Raw genomic sequence first — 14710 nt, 5'->3', positions numbered from 1 at the left:
TAATTTTATTCCCTAAAACATAGTACGTCGTGTACATGGACTTATGAGACGAGTACATGGTGTGGTACATCACATGTATTAGAAAAATAAATCTGTCAAAATTTGGTATCTCTTCTAAGACTACTACAACGTATGGATACATCACATGTACATTAACAATTTTTAAGTACCTCACATATCAAGACAGTGTACATCATGTACCAATATAAAATCACAACACAAACATTCATAAAATATAAGTATGTTGTCATGCATGTACCCAAGGTACATGATGGTACTCAAAAATCACAGCACAAAAATTCACTACCTAGTGACTAACTACATTCTCAACTAATTTTTAAAGATGGAACCACAAATTGACATGGTACTCCAAAATAACAACACAAAATCATGGTACATGATGGATCCAAAATAAAAAAAATCACATGGTACTCCAAAATCATAGCACAAAATCATGGTACACGATGGATCAAAAATAAAAAATCACATGGTACATGATGGAGACCGAGAGGGGCTGCAAGAGCGGCGGCTCGCAGGAGAGATGACTGCTGGCGCCCTTGATCTTGGTCGGCGAGGGGACCATGGGCAACCGCCGGTAGCCGCAGACAGGAACAACGTCGGAGAGGAGGCCGAGGAGCAGCTTGACGACCATGGGAAGGTTGGGAGACGCCTGGAGGATCTGCAGCGAGGCGGCGGAGGCGCCCATGCCGTCCTTGAGGAAGAAGTTCACGCCCAGCCATGGGAACACGGGGCACGGGGTCAGTCACCGGCCACGTCAACCACAGCCATGGCCGGTGAGAGAGAGAGAGGGGGGGGGGATGACCCGTGTGAGAGAAGATCTACTTTAGAGTGGGGAGAGGAACGTGGGACCCATCCATCTGCTAATTGAGATTAAGAAAAAAGAAGGTGGGCAGGTGGTTGGCAAACACCATAGGTGCAGATGGTGTCGGCGTCACCTGGAGGTTTGGCAACAAAACACCCATTATTTAACTAGCCTATTCGAGAGCTCCTGCCAGGTTAGTTAAAGTCTAGCCTATTTGCAACCAGTTCGAGAGCTCCTGCTATAAGGGACAAGCATGGAACTGGTGCACGGTAAGGAGTTGCCTCGCTGGTGTATGTGCACGATTCCAGGACACACCGGTTCATCTTCTGCGCTCGTTCATTTGCCCGCTCGAGCGAGCCAAATCGGCTCTCCTTCGAGAGCAAGGATTTATCGGCGGTTATATCCCAGCTTGCCACTAAAAGCTAGATTGATATGTCCATACCAAAGGTCTGTCTGTCCTTGCCCGGCGAGGCTACGTTAGCTATTGCCTTAGATCCAAACGCTTTACTCTCCCACTGTCCCACGTACGAAGAGCTGTGCAGAAGCTCTTTCATTTGCTGGGCCATTAATTCTTGGGTAGTTGGAACAACTACTCCTTTTTTTTAAAAAAAACTAACAACTACTCCTTCTGTAGTCCCTTTGGGACAGCCGATAAAATTGGAACGATACTCCTTCGGTAGAGTTTTTTGCGATTTTTCTCTTAAGCCATCAGTTAATGACGTTTGAGGTGGTTTCTGCCTTGATTACCCCGATATGAGAGATCTGACCACCAGCAGTTAACGTTTGAGGTGTGGATTCTGCCTTGATTACCCCGATCTGAGAGATCGGACCAATAAAACCGGAACGGGGGAAGTATGTGGTTTATGGAAGATGTGATTATTTGTTGTGTACAATCGAACCAAAACAAATGCACTCATTTGGCACATTACGTCCTTTACTATTTTCTTTGTGGTTTCTGTAGCAATGCATGTGCACCACACTAGTGTAAACAAATTCTCAAAGTTGGCATTTTCTGAAGAAATTTCAGTACCCGAATTTAGTGCTATGCTCAACCTTAGTAGTTGCTTCTGGGATCCTGCGTCAGTGAGTGCGCCCTACGTCACCCAAGCAGCGTCCTTGGTTCTGATGTTGAAGACAGCTGACGCTGAGCTGACTATCGTTAGGCAACTTCAGATGGCAAATTCCTCACGGCTACAACAATCTGGAGCACTTACAAGACTCGCATATTTTCTTGTATCTGTACAACCAAAACCAGTGAAAAGCGCCGTGAAACTGAGGCTCATGAGGAACATCAGAATCACGACGACCCCCAACGTTGTCAAGAAATAGTACCCAGTTGAAGGACACCCAGATGAAGTGCAGAGCTTGATGCCAACATTGCCAAGGGCTGTAAGATAAAGTTCTGGGCAGACGACGACACAATGGATCTCACCATGGTTGGAAGATTGCAGCATTGCCGGACGTGATGCCAGAACCTTCATCACAAGCATCCCCTAGCAAAAATCAAATTATTCAGAAATGTAGGCCGCACATGATGCACATATCTTAAATCAGCCTCAGAGTTTTTACTTACGACGGTGTAAACCGAGAGGTAGATCACTATTGTCTTGAATCTTCCCCAAGATATGTCTGCCAAGAAAGATCTGACAAGTGGTGTGAAGAATCTGGTGCCAATCCTGGTAGACACATTTCTCGCGGCATCGCCATTGCTTTCATGGAGCATCCTGGTAAGGTAGGCGAGCAAGTTCTTTGAGATAGCAAAGAAGGCCAAGCATTCACTGAATTTGATTCCTAATGCAGGCCAAACAATGGAATGTTGACCATTGTTTAAACTCACAAAAAAATGATGTGCATTTTCTTTGAACTTGTTTCTTTCTGCAGTCCTTACAAATCACAATAAAGCATGCTCTCCAGTTCCCTGTGCTTCTTTTAAGAGCAGGTTACTTTTTAATGTCAACTGTTCCATGAGTGCAATGTGAATCCACATCCTCCATGGTAAAAAACAAAACTCTGTTAATTAACACGTGATATAGATTGTAGTGTTTTTTTTTCACCTTGAAGAGGGCACCTTATATTACTTTCTGCTTTGCAAATCAAAGTTGTATATATTCCTGAGGATTCTCATACCCCCAAATTACACCTAGTTTATTTATTTCATGAATCAAATAGGGTATATATGGTAGGTAATGAAGCAGAGGCCTCTCTAATGCAGCAATAGTTGGAGAGCAAGAAACAGATACTACTACTCACAGCTAGTTCATACACTCCTGCCGAGTGAACAACTACTACTATGATTTAAGACCTGTACAAATAAGCAATCAAAGTGATACAATAGAGTTTTACAGCTATAATTAGTCATAAAGAAACTTCTGTAATTTACTGAGGTCCTGTGAGAAGTAGTCACACATAAATTTGCCATCTTGAACGCTCTCATTTGTTAGTTCCGTTCTGAAATTTAGATAGATCTTTTGAAACAAAATACAACCTATCAGTCAAGCAACCTGCACTTGCAAGGTGCACAATAGTGTAACTTGTCCTGCAAGGTGTTCAAAACCAGTAGAATCATACATCTAGTACTACTTTTGTATAATGTTATGGAAAATTTCGAAATTGGAAGTCTTGTGATGATTTGCAACGGTTCGTAAAAAAATGGAATATATGCCCCTATGCACATAAGCAATAATTCACAATTAGCCAGTTTGAAATTTTGAAGCCATAAAATCCCAATGGAGCATCAAAAAGTGAATTGCTTGTGTTCTTCATACATGTGCAAACTGATTAATCTGATGATTTTATTCTACATCATACCCATGCTCACTTTGCCCCTCCCATATGAATTATGATGCAGTCATAAGACATGAGAGAAAAAACAGATGAGAGAATACCTGAGGATTGGGTTGCAGATGAAGCAGGAGGCTCTAATCATCTGCTGTTTCCATGGCTTCTTAGAAGATGGAGCAGGAGGAGGGTTTGGCAAGGAGCTCAGCAGCACAGCAATTTGCAGGCAAGCACCTAAAAGTTAGTTTCATGTGCTCTTTTTTGCTTTTGGTTTGGCAATGATAGAACACAAATTACTTTTGTAATAAAAAAAAGGTGGTATCTTCATTTCTGGTTGAGTAAAAACTTGATGTCCAAATATTATGTTCATATAAGATTGTTTACTCTTTTCCACTCAATCCATTCTTCTGCAATTCAGGTCGCAAAAGAATGGCCTTTCCCTATCCTAAACAGGGAACATCAGCAAAGTAATTCATGTATAAAAAAACAATTTGTCAGACTCGACTGAATCAGAGTAAACTGACGTCCTTCCTTTCTTCCCAAAGTAATTCTAAACATTAACCATGTCACAAATATTACTATCTTTTTCTTGTTTTAAGTATTTTTTTTCTTCAGACTAAACAGGATCACTGCTTCTAGGTATTATCCGTACGGTGAGGCTGGCTGACATAGGGTTATGAATATTGGCGGCGCTGAGACCGCCATTGTCCTGATCTTCAGCTTCGCTGTCATCCATCCGAGGCACATCAGCAAAATTGAAACTAAGTCCTTGCTCCATGTCAAAGTCATCATCCATGTATCTGGTCTTCAACAGGGCCTGGGGACTTCTCCAACTACTGCTGCCTCTGGTGTTGCTCTCGTCTAGTTGTACACTGGTTGTCCCTGACGGCAGGTCTTCGCTGTGATGGCTTAAATGATGGCTAGACGTGTAATAGTTTCCGAAGTTTGGGGGCTCAAGGAAACTGCCTTGTGGACTTGTTGGTTGTGAAGAGGTCAGCGGCCTGTCACTGTGATGACTGGAATAATGGCCAGAATCATAATTATTTCTAAAATGTGCCGGTTCAAGAAAACTCCCTCCCGGAGGCTCAAGAAAACTATCAAGCAGATCAACCGACCGTGCAGATGACTGAGCCCACCACTGACGGCTCGTGTAGTTTTGCTCCTTGCCCTGGCGCTTGAAGGCGGCACATTGAAACAATGCACTCGATGTTGATGCCTCCAAGTAGCTTCGAGCTCTTTCATACAAATCAGAATCCCAGGGATCCTCCTCTTCGATTTCTGTCAATGGTTTGCTCTGTGGTGGCCATAAATCCTCCCCAGGATCAGGTGATGATTCATCAGGGTGGCGAGTTGCATTGTCTTCTGTATCCGAGTGTGGCAGGTGATGTGTGTAATACCAATCCAGGATATATGGACAAGCTCTTCGATCTGTATCAAGCAGTCCTAGCGGGCTGTCATATATAATTCCATTGCTGGGCTGGATATTCCTGGGGAGCAGTCTATGGAAAATTTGAGCACTTTGACCTCTAGTACTTAACCCATCTTGTGATGCTTCCACTGCTTGAAAGGTATGCTCACGAATTTGCGTTTCCTTGAATTTCTGGAGGTTGCACAAGAATTTCTTGCTATCAGTATTTGGCTCCCATGAGATATAGGTGCTTTGGAAACTGCAAATAATGAATCAACACAATTTTGTCAATCTAACCAACACCAAACTTAATTTACTTACCTTTGCAACATTTCTTTTGTAAAAGGATTTCCAATGCAAGTTTTGTCTGGTGGAGTGTGAATGAAATAAAATCTTACATTGAAACATATGGAATCCCAACAGTTAAAGAAGCATCAGTAAGAAAATTATCGGTAATTGAGGTAATAACATTGGGGGTACAAGAACTTGTATCGCGCCAGCAGTTTATTAGTAGTACAACAACTTGCAAAATGGGGCCAGGTGGTACAAGAACTTAACTTGCGGATGCACTTTTGGTCGGATTAGTCCGAAATTAGCCACGTCAGCGCCACGTGGAGTTCAGACCAGTTTGTACATTTGCGTATAAACCATTCGCTATGTTTTTTAGGTCCCTACGTTTATCTGGCAAGTTGTATTTTGGCAAAAAAAAAAAACACCCTATCAGATTAATTGTCTTCTTGACCATCTTCATTTTTTTTACACTAGGATTTCATGAACTAAACTAATATTATTCAGATAGAAATTGTGACAGAAAATATATATTCATAATACCAAGAGAATTCTATGACGGTAGTTACAAAGTTTAAGGACCTAGTTTCTGACCAAACAAAACTGAAGGGCGGATGACAAGGTATACAGTTCTTGAGCACAAAATAAACCACCCAGTCCAGCAAGAAACTGTGTAAATGCATAATGCCAAAGGTGAAAGCATTTAATAGGCTTTTTTTGAGAAGCCAAGTCAGATGAGGGTCTCATGATAGGAAGTGCACAACTGCATAGGTACAATGACAAGGGGCACACTTATATCATATACGATCAAGGACATTCTAAATGTCCACAGCACCAAAATTTTAGCACAAGCACGAGTACTATGAGATCTACTACGTGTTGCAGTGAAGGGTACCTCACTAATGATTTCTCCATTTTCCCTTGGGAGCTCCTCATGCTTTTAACTGCATCAACTGGTGAACCATAGCTTCTATTGCCATGACTTCTGAAGTCGAACAAACTTAAGCTATTGAGATGTCAAACAGCAATGACGATGTTACAAAAAGCAAACAGAGCAGCAATGATATTGAAATTTGGATGACAGGAACAGACCTGCATACATCTCCCACTCCATCTACGTAAACTGTGAAGTCCGAAATGAAGAGCAGGATATCATCAACGCGCTGCACATGGATACAAACTGAATAACTGCAGAACAAAATTAGACGCAAGGGGTCAAAAACATATAGCTGAAAACATTACCTTCGGCACCACAAATATTAACAGGTAAGGGGTGATCAAAATCGAGGCCATCTCTTCTAGGAGCATTGTTATGGTATACTGCAATTGAATTCACAAGGAATCAGCAACAGCACTTGAAAAAGCAGCACAAGTAATATCTTCATTGTTGGGTCACAAATAACTAATAAGCTACCCAGGTAAGAGCAACCAAGATGAAATGGACAATACAGATTGGTGAGCATCACTTCCTGATTCCGATCAACACACTCTTATATCTAAACAGGTTACTACTTCGCAGCATAGAAGCAATAAGTATTTCTTATTTAAACATCATTTAAAAAAAGGTAAGAGCAACCAAGATGTAAATGCACAATACAGGTTGGTGGGCAGCACTTTCTTATTTGGATCAACCAACCCTCTATCAAAACTGGTTAATAGTTGGCAGCATAAAAGCAGTAAGTACTTATTATTTAGACACCATTTAATAAATTGAAAAGAAAATGTTGTCTATTTATATGAGAGAAAAACAACTGTAGATGTTATTTCTTTTATTTTTCTTGTCAAAATGAAAATAAATGACTGGAAATTAAAAGTTAAAAATAATAAGGATGAATGAAGCCTGCTCAAGTGAGGCTAACTGATACAAACACTGAGGACAATACTTCCTTGTGGCTACGGTCAATAATGGTCGCTTCGCATTTGTAATTTGCAAGTAATGAATTGACCGATAATTTGGCAGCAAAAGAACTGTGTAGTGACTAGTGAGTACCAAGTTACCTGAAATAGAGTTTCAAATTCACTTCGCACAAGTTCGCTGCTCTCTTTACGACGCCACCTTTTTGGCATATAATGTGTCTGCTGGACCACAAAGGACATGGCTCCTTCTGGATCAATCACTTGAAGTTCGTCAGCCACGACTTTCCGGCTTACAGTTGCTATTGTTCCAAAAACAATAGTATACCAGAATAGATTTCGACCAAAAACCTTCATAATTTATGAATATGATATGATATCTTAAAAGGTGAAAAAGTAGATCATTGTGTAACACTGAAATCTTGAACAAACAGAAATAAACTTACATGGCCCTCAAGGATGGATTCTCCCAGAAATCCAAGGATGAGAAGAATGCCAGCCAAGCCACCAGATACAAATGATATGAATTTGGCAACAATAGATACTAGTGGAGTCGGAAACTGCTTGAAATAATTTAAAGAATACACAGTGCTATTGTTCATCCTATGTTTGAAGAAATGCTCAACCTGAATTGTTAGAAGCAGTGGAGTTAGCAAAGGGATAGGGGGCACATGATCATCCAGAGTTTAGAATATTCCAAGTACTGTCATTTCTTTTCAGAAAGAACTTGTTTTACTAGAGAAACTACCTCGTTGAACTCCCTCAAGATCCACCGTGATAGATTTGACCATCTTCGAGATGATGCTGTACTAGGGTGATTATAGAACTCTTCAGCGTGTCTCAGGAACAGGTATACCAGTGGGAAGATTACAAGGCAGGGTGATAGAAGAAGCATCGTTATACCCATAAATATAAGCCGTTTTTTCAATAGAGATGGACTCGCTAAAAAATCTTCTCTAACACAAAATTTGCTGCAAGAGAACATGAAATGAGATCTGAAGGCAAAATAAAAACGGTATCAACTAACAGACTAAAAGAGGTGGAAATAAATAGTAGCACACATTTTGAAGCAACAAGGGAAATTATGTAAATAATCAGGGATACAAGAGCACTAAATTCTGAACAATATTAGATGTTTACAGCAACTAGATCTACTCGGACAACTGTAGAAAAAATTAGGATTGTGAAGAGGCCCAAGTGTTAGTGAAGGTTTGAGATCCACCTAACACAAGGTGAAGGATCATCACAAGTGAGACTGATCTTGCAAGGACAAGAGCTTGTTTTGGAGCCGGCTTGATCATCGGATCAAGCTTCCTCAACAGAGAGGTACGGTACCTGAACTCAATAAAACATGGTCTTGTGCTTCTTGTGTTTTGTTGTCTCTTTGACAGACTTACGTTTCTGCAGTTCATACTCTTTAGTACTTTTTAGCATAATTGAGTCACCTAGATTGTGTTTCCGCAATTCATACTCGTAAGTACTTTTTATCGTAATTGCGTTACCTAGATTGTTATCTCTAGCTTAGTCACTACTGATCGGGTTGTTTTAGTTTTACATCGATAACATTGCTCAAATGCAATTAAAATCACCTGTTCAGCGACATTGTTATCTCTACTTTATTCACTACTCATCAAGTTATCTCTACCAGAAGTTAATAATTTCAAAGATATATGCTAACCAACAGTAAATGTTTGCATATGTTATGACATGGAAAAAAAATCCATGTTTGCCTGCAGTATGTCCATGCTTTATGACATATGGATGATATGTGGCTGCCCGCTGGGTTATACCAGACCTAGATGCAGCGTCGGTTCATGCTTTGAGATTCGCATGTTCGCATCATCTTCATTGTAGCACATCTCATTTCACACCTTAATAAGGTTAATACTACAGTTCCAAATGTCTACGAAAAGGTCAACGAGGTCTACATTCCTCTATCACTTAATCATTAATTTATTTTCAATGCCTAACATACATATAATGATACAAATGGATCTGTACAAGATATGAATCAGTTCATCATGGAGGGTACAATGCTCCATGCTGCATACATAGAATATGCTTCCAATAGGGTACAAGAAGCAGAATTATAGTTACTTACCTGTCAAACATGCTCTGAAAGATGCACCAATTCAAGCTCCACTCAAGGGTCTTTGGAAGCATCAGATAGCTTTTCCTTCCATGCATACGAGAACTGACAGTTGGACCAGCTCCAGGCAGCCAACGGGAAATGGGAAATGCAATTATGCCTTTATTAACCATCCCAATCAAGTAGTTCTCTTTCCGCATGATTCGCATGATGATATCATGCTCCGAGAGATCCTTAACAACACATAGCCGTTGTGATTTCTGGAAAAGGACAACCTTCTCAACTACTCTGGGCCATGATATGGTTTGTATCTCAAGATCTGTAACCTTAAGACTACAAAAAAAGGGAAGCATATTGCTAAGTCACCTGTCGTACTCAGCAGTAGTTAATAACGCGTATGATGCATGAACCTGAAATATTACCTGTTATTGTAGAAGTCGCGAACATTGAGAGTGCTTCTCAGTTTTACAAAAAACTTCAGAAAGTTAATAAGTCCATAAACAGTCAATATAACCATCGACCCAACAGTGACCATCTTCAGAAATGTGAATGGCACTAACGGGTCATTCTTAATGACTTTCATCAGGTCACATGGTTTCTCCCCAGACTCAAGTGCTTCCACCCCACATTTTAAGTGGGAGAGGGAACCCCAATCAACAAACAAGAAGAAAAAACCAATAGAACATAGCACAAATGTCACATTGAGGATCTCAATTATCCACTTGATTATTATGCATCTTAGACCTTTTGCACAGAAATATTCATAAAGCCTCTCAAAGAAAATATCCAGGTCTGGAATGAGGTCAGCCTTTATGTCTTCTCCATGAAGAAGCCTTGATGGGGTCTCACTAGCAGAGCTTGGTAATCTTCGGTAGTCGGACAACTCGATTTGAGGTGGAACATCAGCTAGCAGATGTGCTGATAACTGTGGTTGGCTTCTCCATGGCCACTTAAATACTGTTTGAGTGGGTGTGCCCTTCAGAAAGGACATCATAAAGCTGAAGACTTCCTTGCATGCCACAGCTGATCACCTGGAAGAAACCTTTAAAATATTTATCTTCCGGACCTTGCGCCATAGACTGATGGTAATGGAAGAAACAGTCATTCAAGAACATTATTTCAATTCTTCCAGACAACACTTATGCAATAGCTGCTTCATGAGAAAAGGAAACGAAGCATTGCTACAAAGACATCATTGATTGGTTTTCTAAACATGGAAATAACGGCTAATTATAGAAAAGTTATACTCCTAGTGCATTAAAGTCAATATGTCAACTGGGCTTACACAAACTCCACTCTGTGGCAACTCAATTGACAGTAAAAACATAAGAAAACAAGCGATCAATTCCAATACCATCCACATCTAGGCCTGTCAGTGTGGCGCAGATGCAGAACAAAGCAAACTATCCAATAGTCCACAACCCAACAATCTACAGAAACTACCTTTCAGCATGATACCTGACTTTCGGATACTAGCAAATCCAGTTTTGACAATGGCATCGCCGTCGCCTAAACTAACAATGAAAAATCCAATTGCTTAATTTCAGGCACGATTTCTACCCCCGACTGTACCCAAGAGATCGTAAAACATGCCACCTGACCTTAACACAAAGTTGCATACCAGTACCATCCATATAAACAGGGGGTATCTGGATGGTGTTCCGAGTTCTGCCAAACCCAAATTTCTGGCAGCCAGTGGGGTTTAACTAATCATTGATGACAGATTGGCTCATACCTGAGTAACCAATGGCCAAAATTGCGGACGGGGTTCAGACACCAGGGACGAGATGAGGTGGAGATGGTGGCGAAACCGCCGACGAGCGTAAGTGGCGGGGAATCGAGTTGGGCGCGGGACGGGGGGCGGCGGAGGAGGCCGCCGCAGTGATGCGATGAGCGCCGCGTACGAGAGGTATGGCACGGCGGCAGCTGTACAGGGTCAGATTGGGGGGGACGGTAGGCACGGCAGGAATCGGGAGAGCAAGAGCAAAGGAAGTACCGTACGTCGTATCGGTATAGGACAGAGAAATTGAAACGGAAACAGATTAGGCCGGTTTGGATGGCCGTTTTCCGGCCCAATACTGGGTAAAACTCGGAGCCGGAAACAATTCCGACGGCAGCCCAAAACCGCGCTTGATCGGTCGTTTCTGTTTTCCTGCTCGGCACAGGTGTTTTCAGCCCGTCGTTACGAGAGGAAACACCTGAGGTCTTATTTGGCACAGGTGTTTTCAGTATTCTTTTTAGGTCATAATTCACTCCAGATTGAAAAATATTATAAACCTGAATGGTCGTTTGGTATAGAGAATTAGAAAAAATTATCCCTAGTCCCCTCCTCACTGAACACCTCACTTTTGTATCAATTAAAAACACTTGTCATTCTAGTGTTTTCTAAGAGTATTGAGTGAACACTCAATCTCATCAAATACCAACACACTGCTGACTAAAAAATACATTGGTGCCAACAGACAAGAAAATGCAGGAATTCTGTTTTCCTTCTCGATATTTTTGACGCCCCAAAGGTACCTGAAACATCAAAACAAGAAAATGCACGAATTTTGTCTGCCAGAATTAAATACCAAAATGTTGGGACTTTACAAGAAAGTCTACAAAATATTCTAAAAACATGTAAAAAAGAACATATATGATAGTAATAATATTATTAAAAACTAAACCGATATGATTTAATAATGATGATGTAAAATGTATGTATCAGAAGTCATCACGGGGGGTGCCACCAAAGGGGTACGGGAAAGGGTCATTACGTAGTAGCGAGAGACTGAGAGATACACGTAAGAGGATTCTAGGCTCTAAATGAATCATGTCTACATGATCGGAGAAGCTTGCTACTGGTATTTGAAACAACATGTGTACTACTACTGCTGATCTCAGAGCAGTGCTGATCTGCTCCCTGCATGTGTGCATCGACCATATATGAGTTAGAGAACATATGTCTACCTGCCTTTTCCGACGAAACAGTTATCGCATGTGAAGACCGGTTCTGCCATGTCAACTGCTTTCCTAAGAGTTTTGCATGTGTGTATGCATGGTTATATGTCTCGATCTCATGTGTACATATGCACAGCCCTGCATGTTCTCTAGCGCCTTGTCCAATTTGCATGCAGAACTGTAGTTTATTTGGTTTGTGGTTCAGAACAAACAAGGTTGCTTGCAAAGGGACAGACGCTAGCTTGCCGGTGGATGCATGCCAGAGATCTCAAAGGAAGGAGAAGAACAGGAGGAAAGCGACAAGTGTTGCTAGCTTGACTACTGTAGCTGCATATCAGTGCGTGTTGCTTGAGAATTTATTGGCCTGGAGCGCTATAGCATGCAGTTGCCTCCTGGTTGGTGCATCCAGCGGATCAGAAGGCTAGGCACATATACTATGGATTATGGTGTAAACTGTAAATTAAAATACTCCGCCCTCTCTACGAAGTCCCTTTTTTAAGGATAAAACAGATACTCAGTACATTGTCCTTGCTTCATATCCAGGCTGAGTCTGCCCTCCTCCTCTCTGCGTCCTGGTTTATTTTTTAGGAAGAGACAGTCGATACCAGTCATTTGATTACAAGGAAAGCACTGTACAGGGAGATCCAAGGTGGATCCCGGGAAAAACAAAAGAAGAAAAAAAGGAAAAAGCAAGACCAAATGTACTAATCTCCTGGGTCTCTAGAACACTTCGGGTAGAAATGTCCTCCCAAACAAGGAAAGGAAGCCAAATCAGCGCACTACTCCAGAAAACCCCTCCAGTGACGGTCAAAAAATGGGGTTGGTGACGGTGGTCACGTCTGCCACCCACTCTGCGTAACTGGAGGTTTTAGCAATGGTAGCGGGTAAAATATCCGCCACTGCTGCACTGAGATCACCAATGGCGGGTAAAATACCCGCCACCGAAGACCTACAAACCGCCACTGTAAATCCCTCCGGCACCACCCGAAAAGTGCGTGGAGTACATCAGTGGCGAGCAAATTACCCGCCACTAGACATTTCCAGTGGCGGTCTTTGGCCACCGCCACTGGAACACCTTTTCCAGTGGCGGTGGTGTATAACCGCCACTGGTACTATTTTTTTCCGAAAAAAGAATTATGTATAAAAATAAATATTCCTGTAGCACAGAAATAGCAGGAATACAACACATAGCAGGAATACAGCAGCACAGTATACAACACCAAAGAAACAGAATAGCAGCAAATATATTACAAAGTTCCACACGAGTTAAACATTCAAGTCACATGCATGTATACAAAGTGTTTGAAAGAATGAGCCACAAATAGAAGTGTTCCACACAATTTAGCCTCTTTTGTCGACAATCCCGCCGCCGTAGTAATCCCCGCTCGATTTGAGGACCTCCTTGTTGAGGATTTCGCCGATGTCCTTCTGGATCTCGTACACGAGAATTTCTGAGTTATGCCCTAACTCGGCGTTGGCCAGAAACCAATTCCTCACTTCTTCGAAGGTTTGCTTCCCCTTCGGCTGGAAGTCTGCTGAATAGTGTGCGCGCAGTAGTAACCACAGTAGACGGATCCTTCAGGCTGTTGCTTGCAGGGGAAGTTGAAAGTGTGCCTGAGGGGAGCGTCACGATTGCGGCTGAAGCTAGGCATCGCGTACCATTTCACCGCGTCGCGATAGGCTGCGTCGATGACATATTTGATCGGCTCAAAGTCGCGTTGTGGTTCATTTTCCTTGCGTCGCAGTGGATCAAAATATGTAACCCCTCTCATATCGAGGCAGATGGCGATTGTCACCCAATGGCCGATGTTTCACAAAAGGACGCACATTGTATTAGCCAAATAATGTAACAAGCTAGTCTTCTGACGGAAAAAGATGTATGTATTCACGCGAATTGAAAACAACTTACTGTAGATGGTACAATATCAATACAAAACGGCGGTCTTGGTGCTTCAACATGAATTGAGTGAGGTATTCAATCGCCAACCTTCTACTTTCGGCCAACAATGGGTCTGGACCAAGCAAAGTGGCGTTGAAGAGAAGGGGGTCGGCGACGGCCATCCCATATTGCTTCACCCTATAGGCCTCCCTCGTGTAGTGTACACACCGCAGTCTTAATATGGCGTTGTCGAGGCACTTGCGGTTGAAGAGGTGAAACAAGTCGAGAAAGTCAATGCCGAAGGTAACGTCGTTTTCCCTTTGGATTTGCCCCGTATTGGAGTCGAAGAAGACATAATGCTTTGGCACTCGAACCCTAATTTCCATATTTGTTAGGTCTGCGCCTGATGATGCCACATTCATGTACTTTTCATGGAGCTCTTGCATCTCCCGTGGCAGGCGATACAGGTCTTCCTGAGACACCATCGGTTGTCCGGGGTGGAACAACAAAAATTGGGAGAATCGCCTGTCCACGAAATAAGATCTATCAGGCAATCTATCTCCAACACGGGGGTGGGTCGGCATCTTCAGAATGTCTGGTCGCTCTTCCCAAATCCCTTCTATCTGCGGCGCGGTCTTTGGGTTTCTT

At 42.2% G+C, this 14710-nt stretch overlaps 1 protein-coding gene across 8 annotated transcripts; it reads right to left on the bottom strand.

Annotated features, from left to right (window-relative positions):
• Positions 1–1723: 1723 nt before the first annotated feature.
• Positions 1724–11237, bottom strand: LOC100843812 (autophagy-related protein 9). 8 transcript variants are annotated; one of them, XM_014903166.2, is made up of 13 exons: positions 10976–11235; positions 9663–10271; positions 9253–9573; positions 7900–8146; positions 7598–7777; positions 7296–7502; positions 6540–6617; positions 6390–6460; positions 6193–6303; positions 3709–5268; positions 2397–2547; positions 2156–2316; positions 1724–2060 (listed from the first exon to the last, which is right to left on the bottom strand). In XM_014903166.2, exons 2-10 carry the CDS (start codon positions 10232–10234, stop codon positions 4218–4220), a joined length of 2838 nt encoding a protein of 945 aa, XP_014758652.1. In that variant the 5' UTR covers positions 10235–10271; positions 10976–11235; the 3' UTR covers positions 1724–2060; positions 2156–2316; positions 2397–2547; positions 3709–4217. The 8 variants fall into 8 exon arrangements, with proteins under 8 accessions (XP_014758652.1, XP_014758653.1, XP_024319465.1 ...); XM_014903167.2 differs by having other exon boundaries at positions 1732–2316; positions 6193–6282; positions 10976–11236; XM_024463697.1 differs by having other exon boundaries at positions 1732–2316; positions 9663–10319.
• Between the last annotated feature and the right edge of the window lie 3473 nt (positions 11238–14710).

This window comes from Brachypodium distachyon, chromosome 4, assembly GCF_000005505.3.
Source record: "Brachypodium distachyon strain Bd21 chromosome 4, Brachypodium_distachyon_v3.0, whole genome shotgun sequence".
Taxonomy (NCBI): Eukaryota; Viridiplantae; Streptophyta; class Magnoliopsida; order Poales; family Poaceae; genus Brachypodium; species Brachypodium distachyon.
The sequence above is the reverse complement of the archived record's forward strand: the minus strand, read 5'-3'. Positions and strand labels throughout refer to the sequence as shown.

Coding starts and splice junctions, on each gene's coding strand:
- LOC100843812 (XM_014903166.2), bottom strand. CDS start 10,234: ATGATGTCCTTTCTGAAGGGCACACCCACTCAAACAGTATTTAAGTGG. Junction 7,778..7,899: donor TCTTGAGGGAGTTCAACGAG/GTAGTTTCTCTA, acceptor CTAACAATTCAG/GTTGAGCATTTCTTCAAACA. Junction 5,269..6,192: donor ATGGAGAAATCATTAGTGAG/GTACCCTTCACT, acceptor CATTATTTGCAG/TTTCCAAAGCACCTATATCT.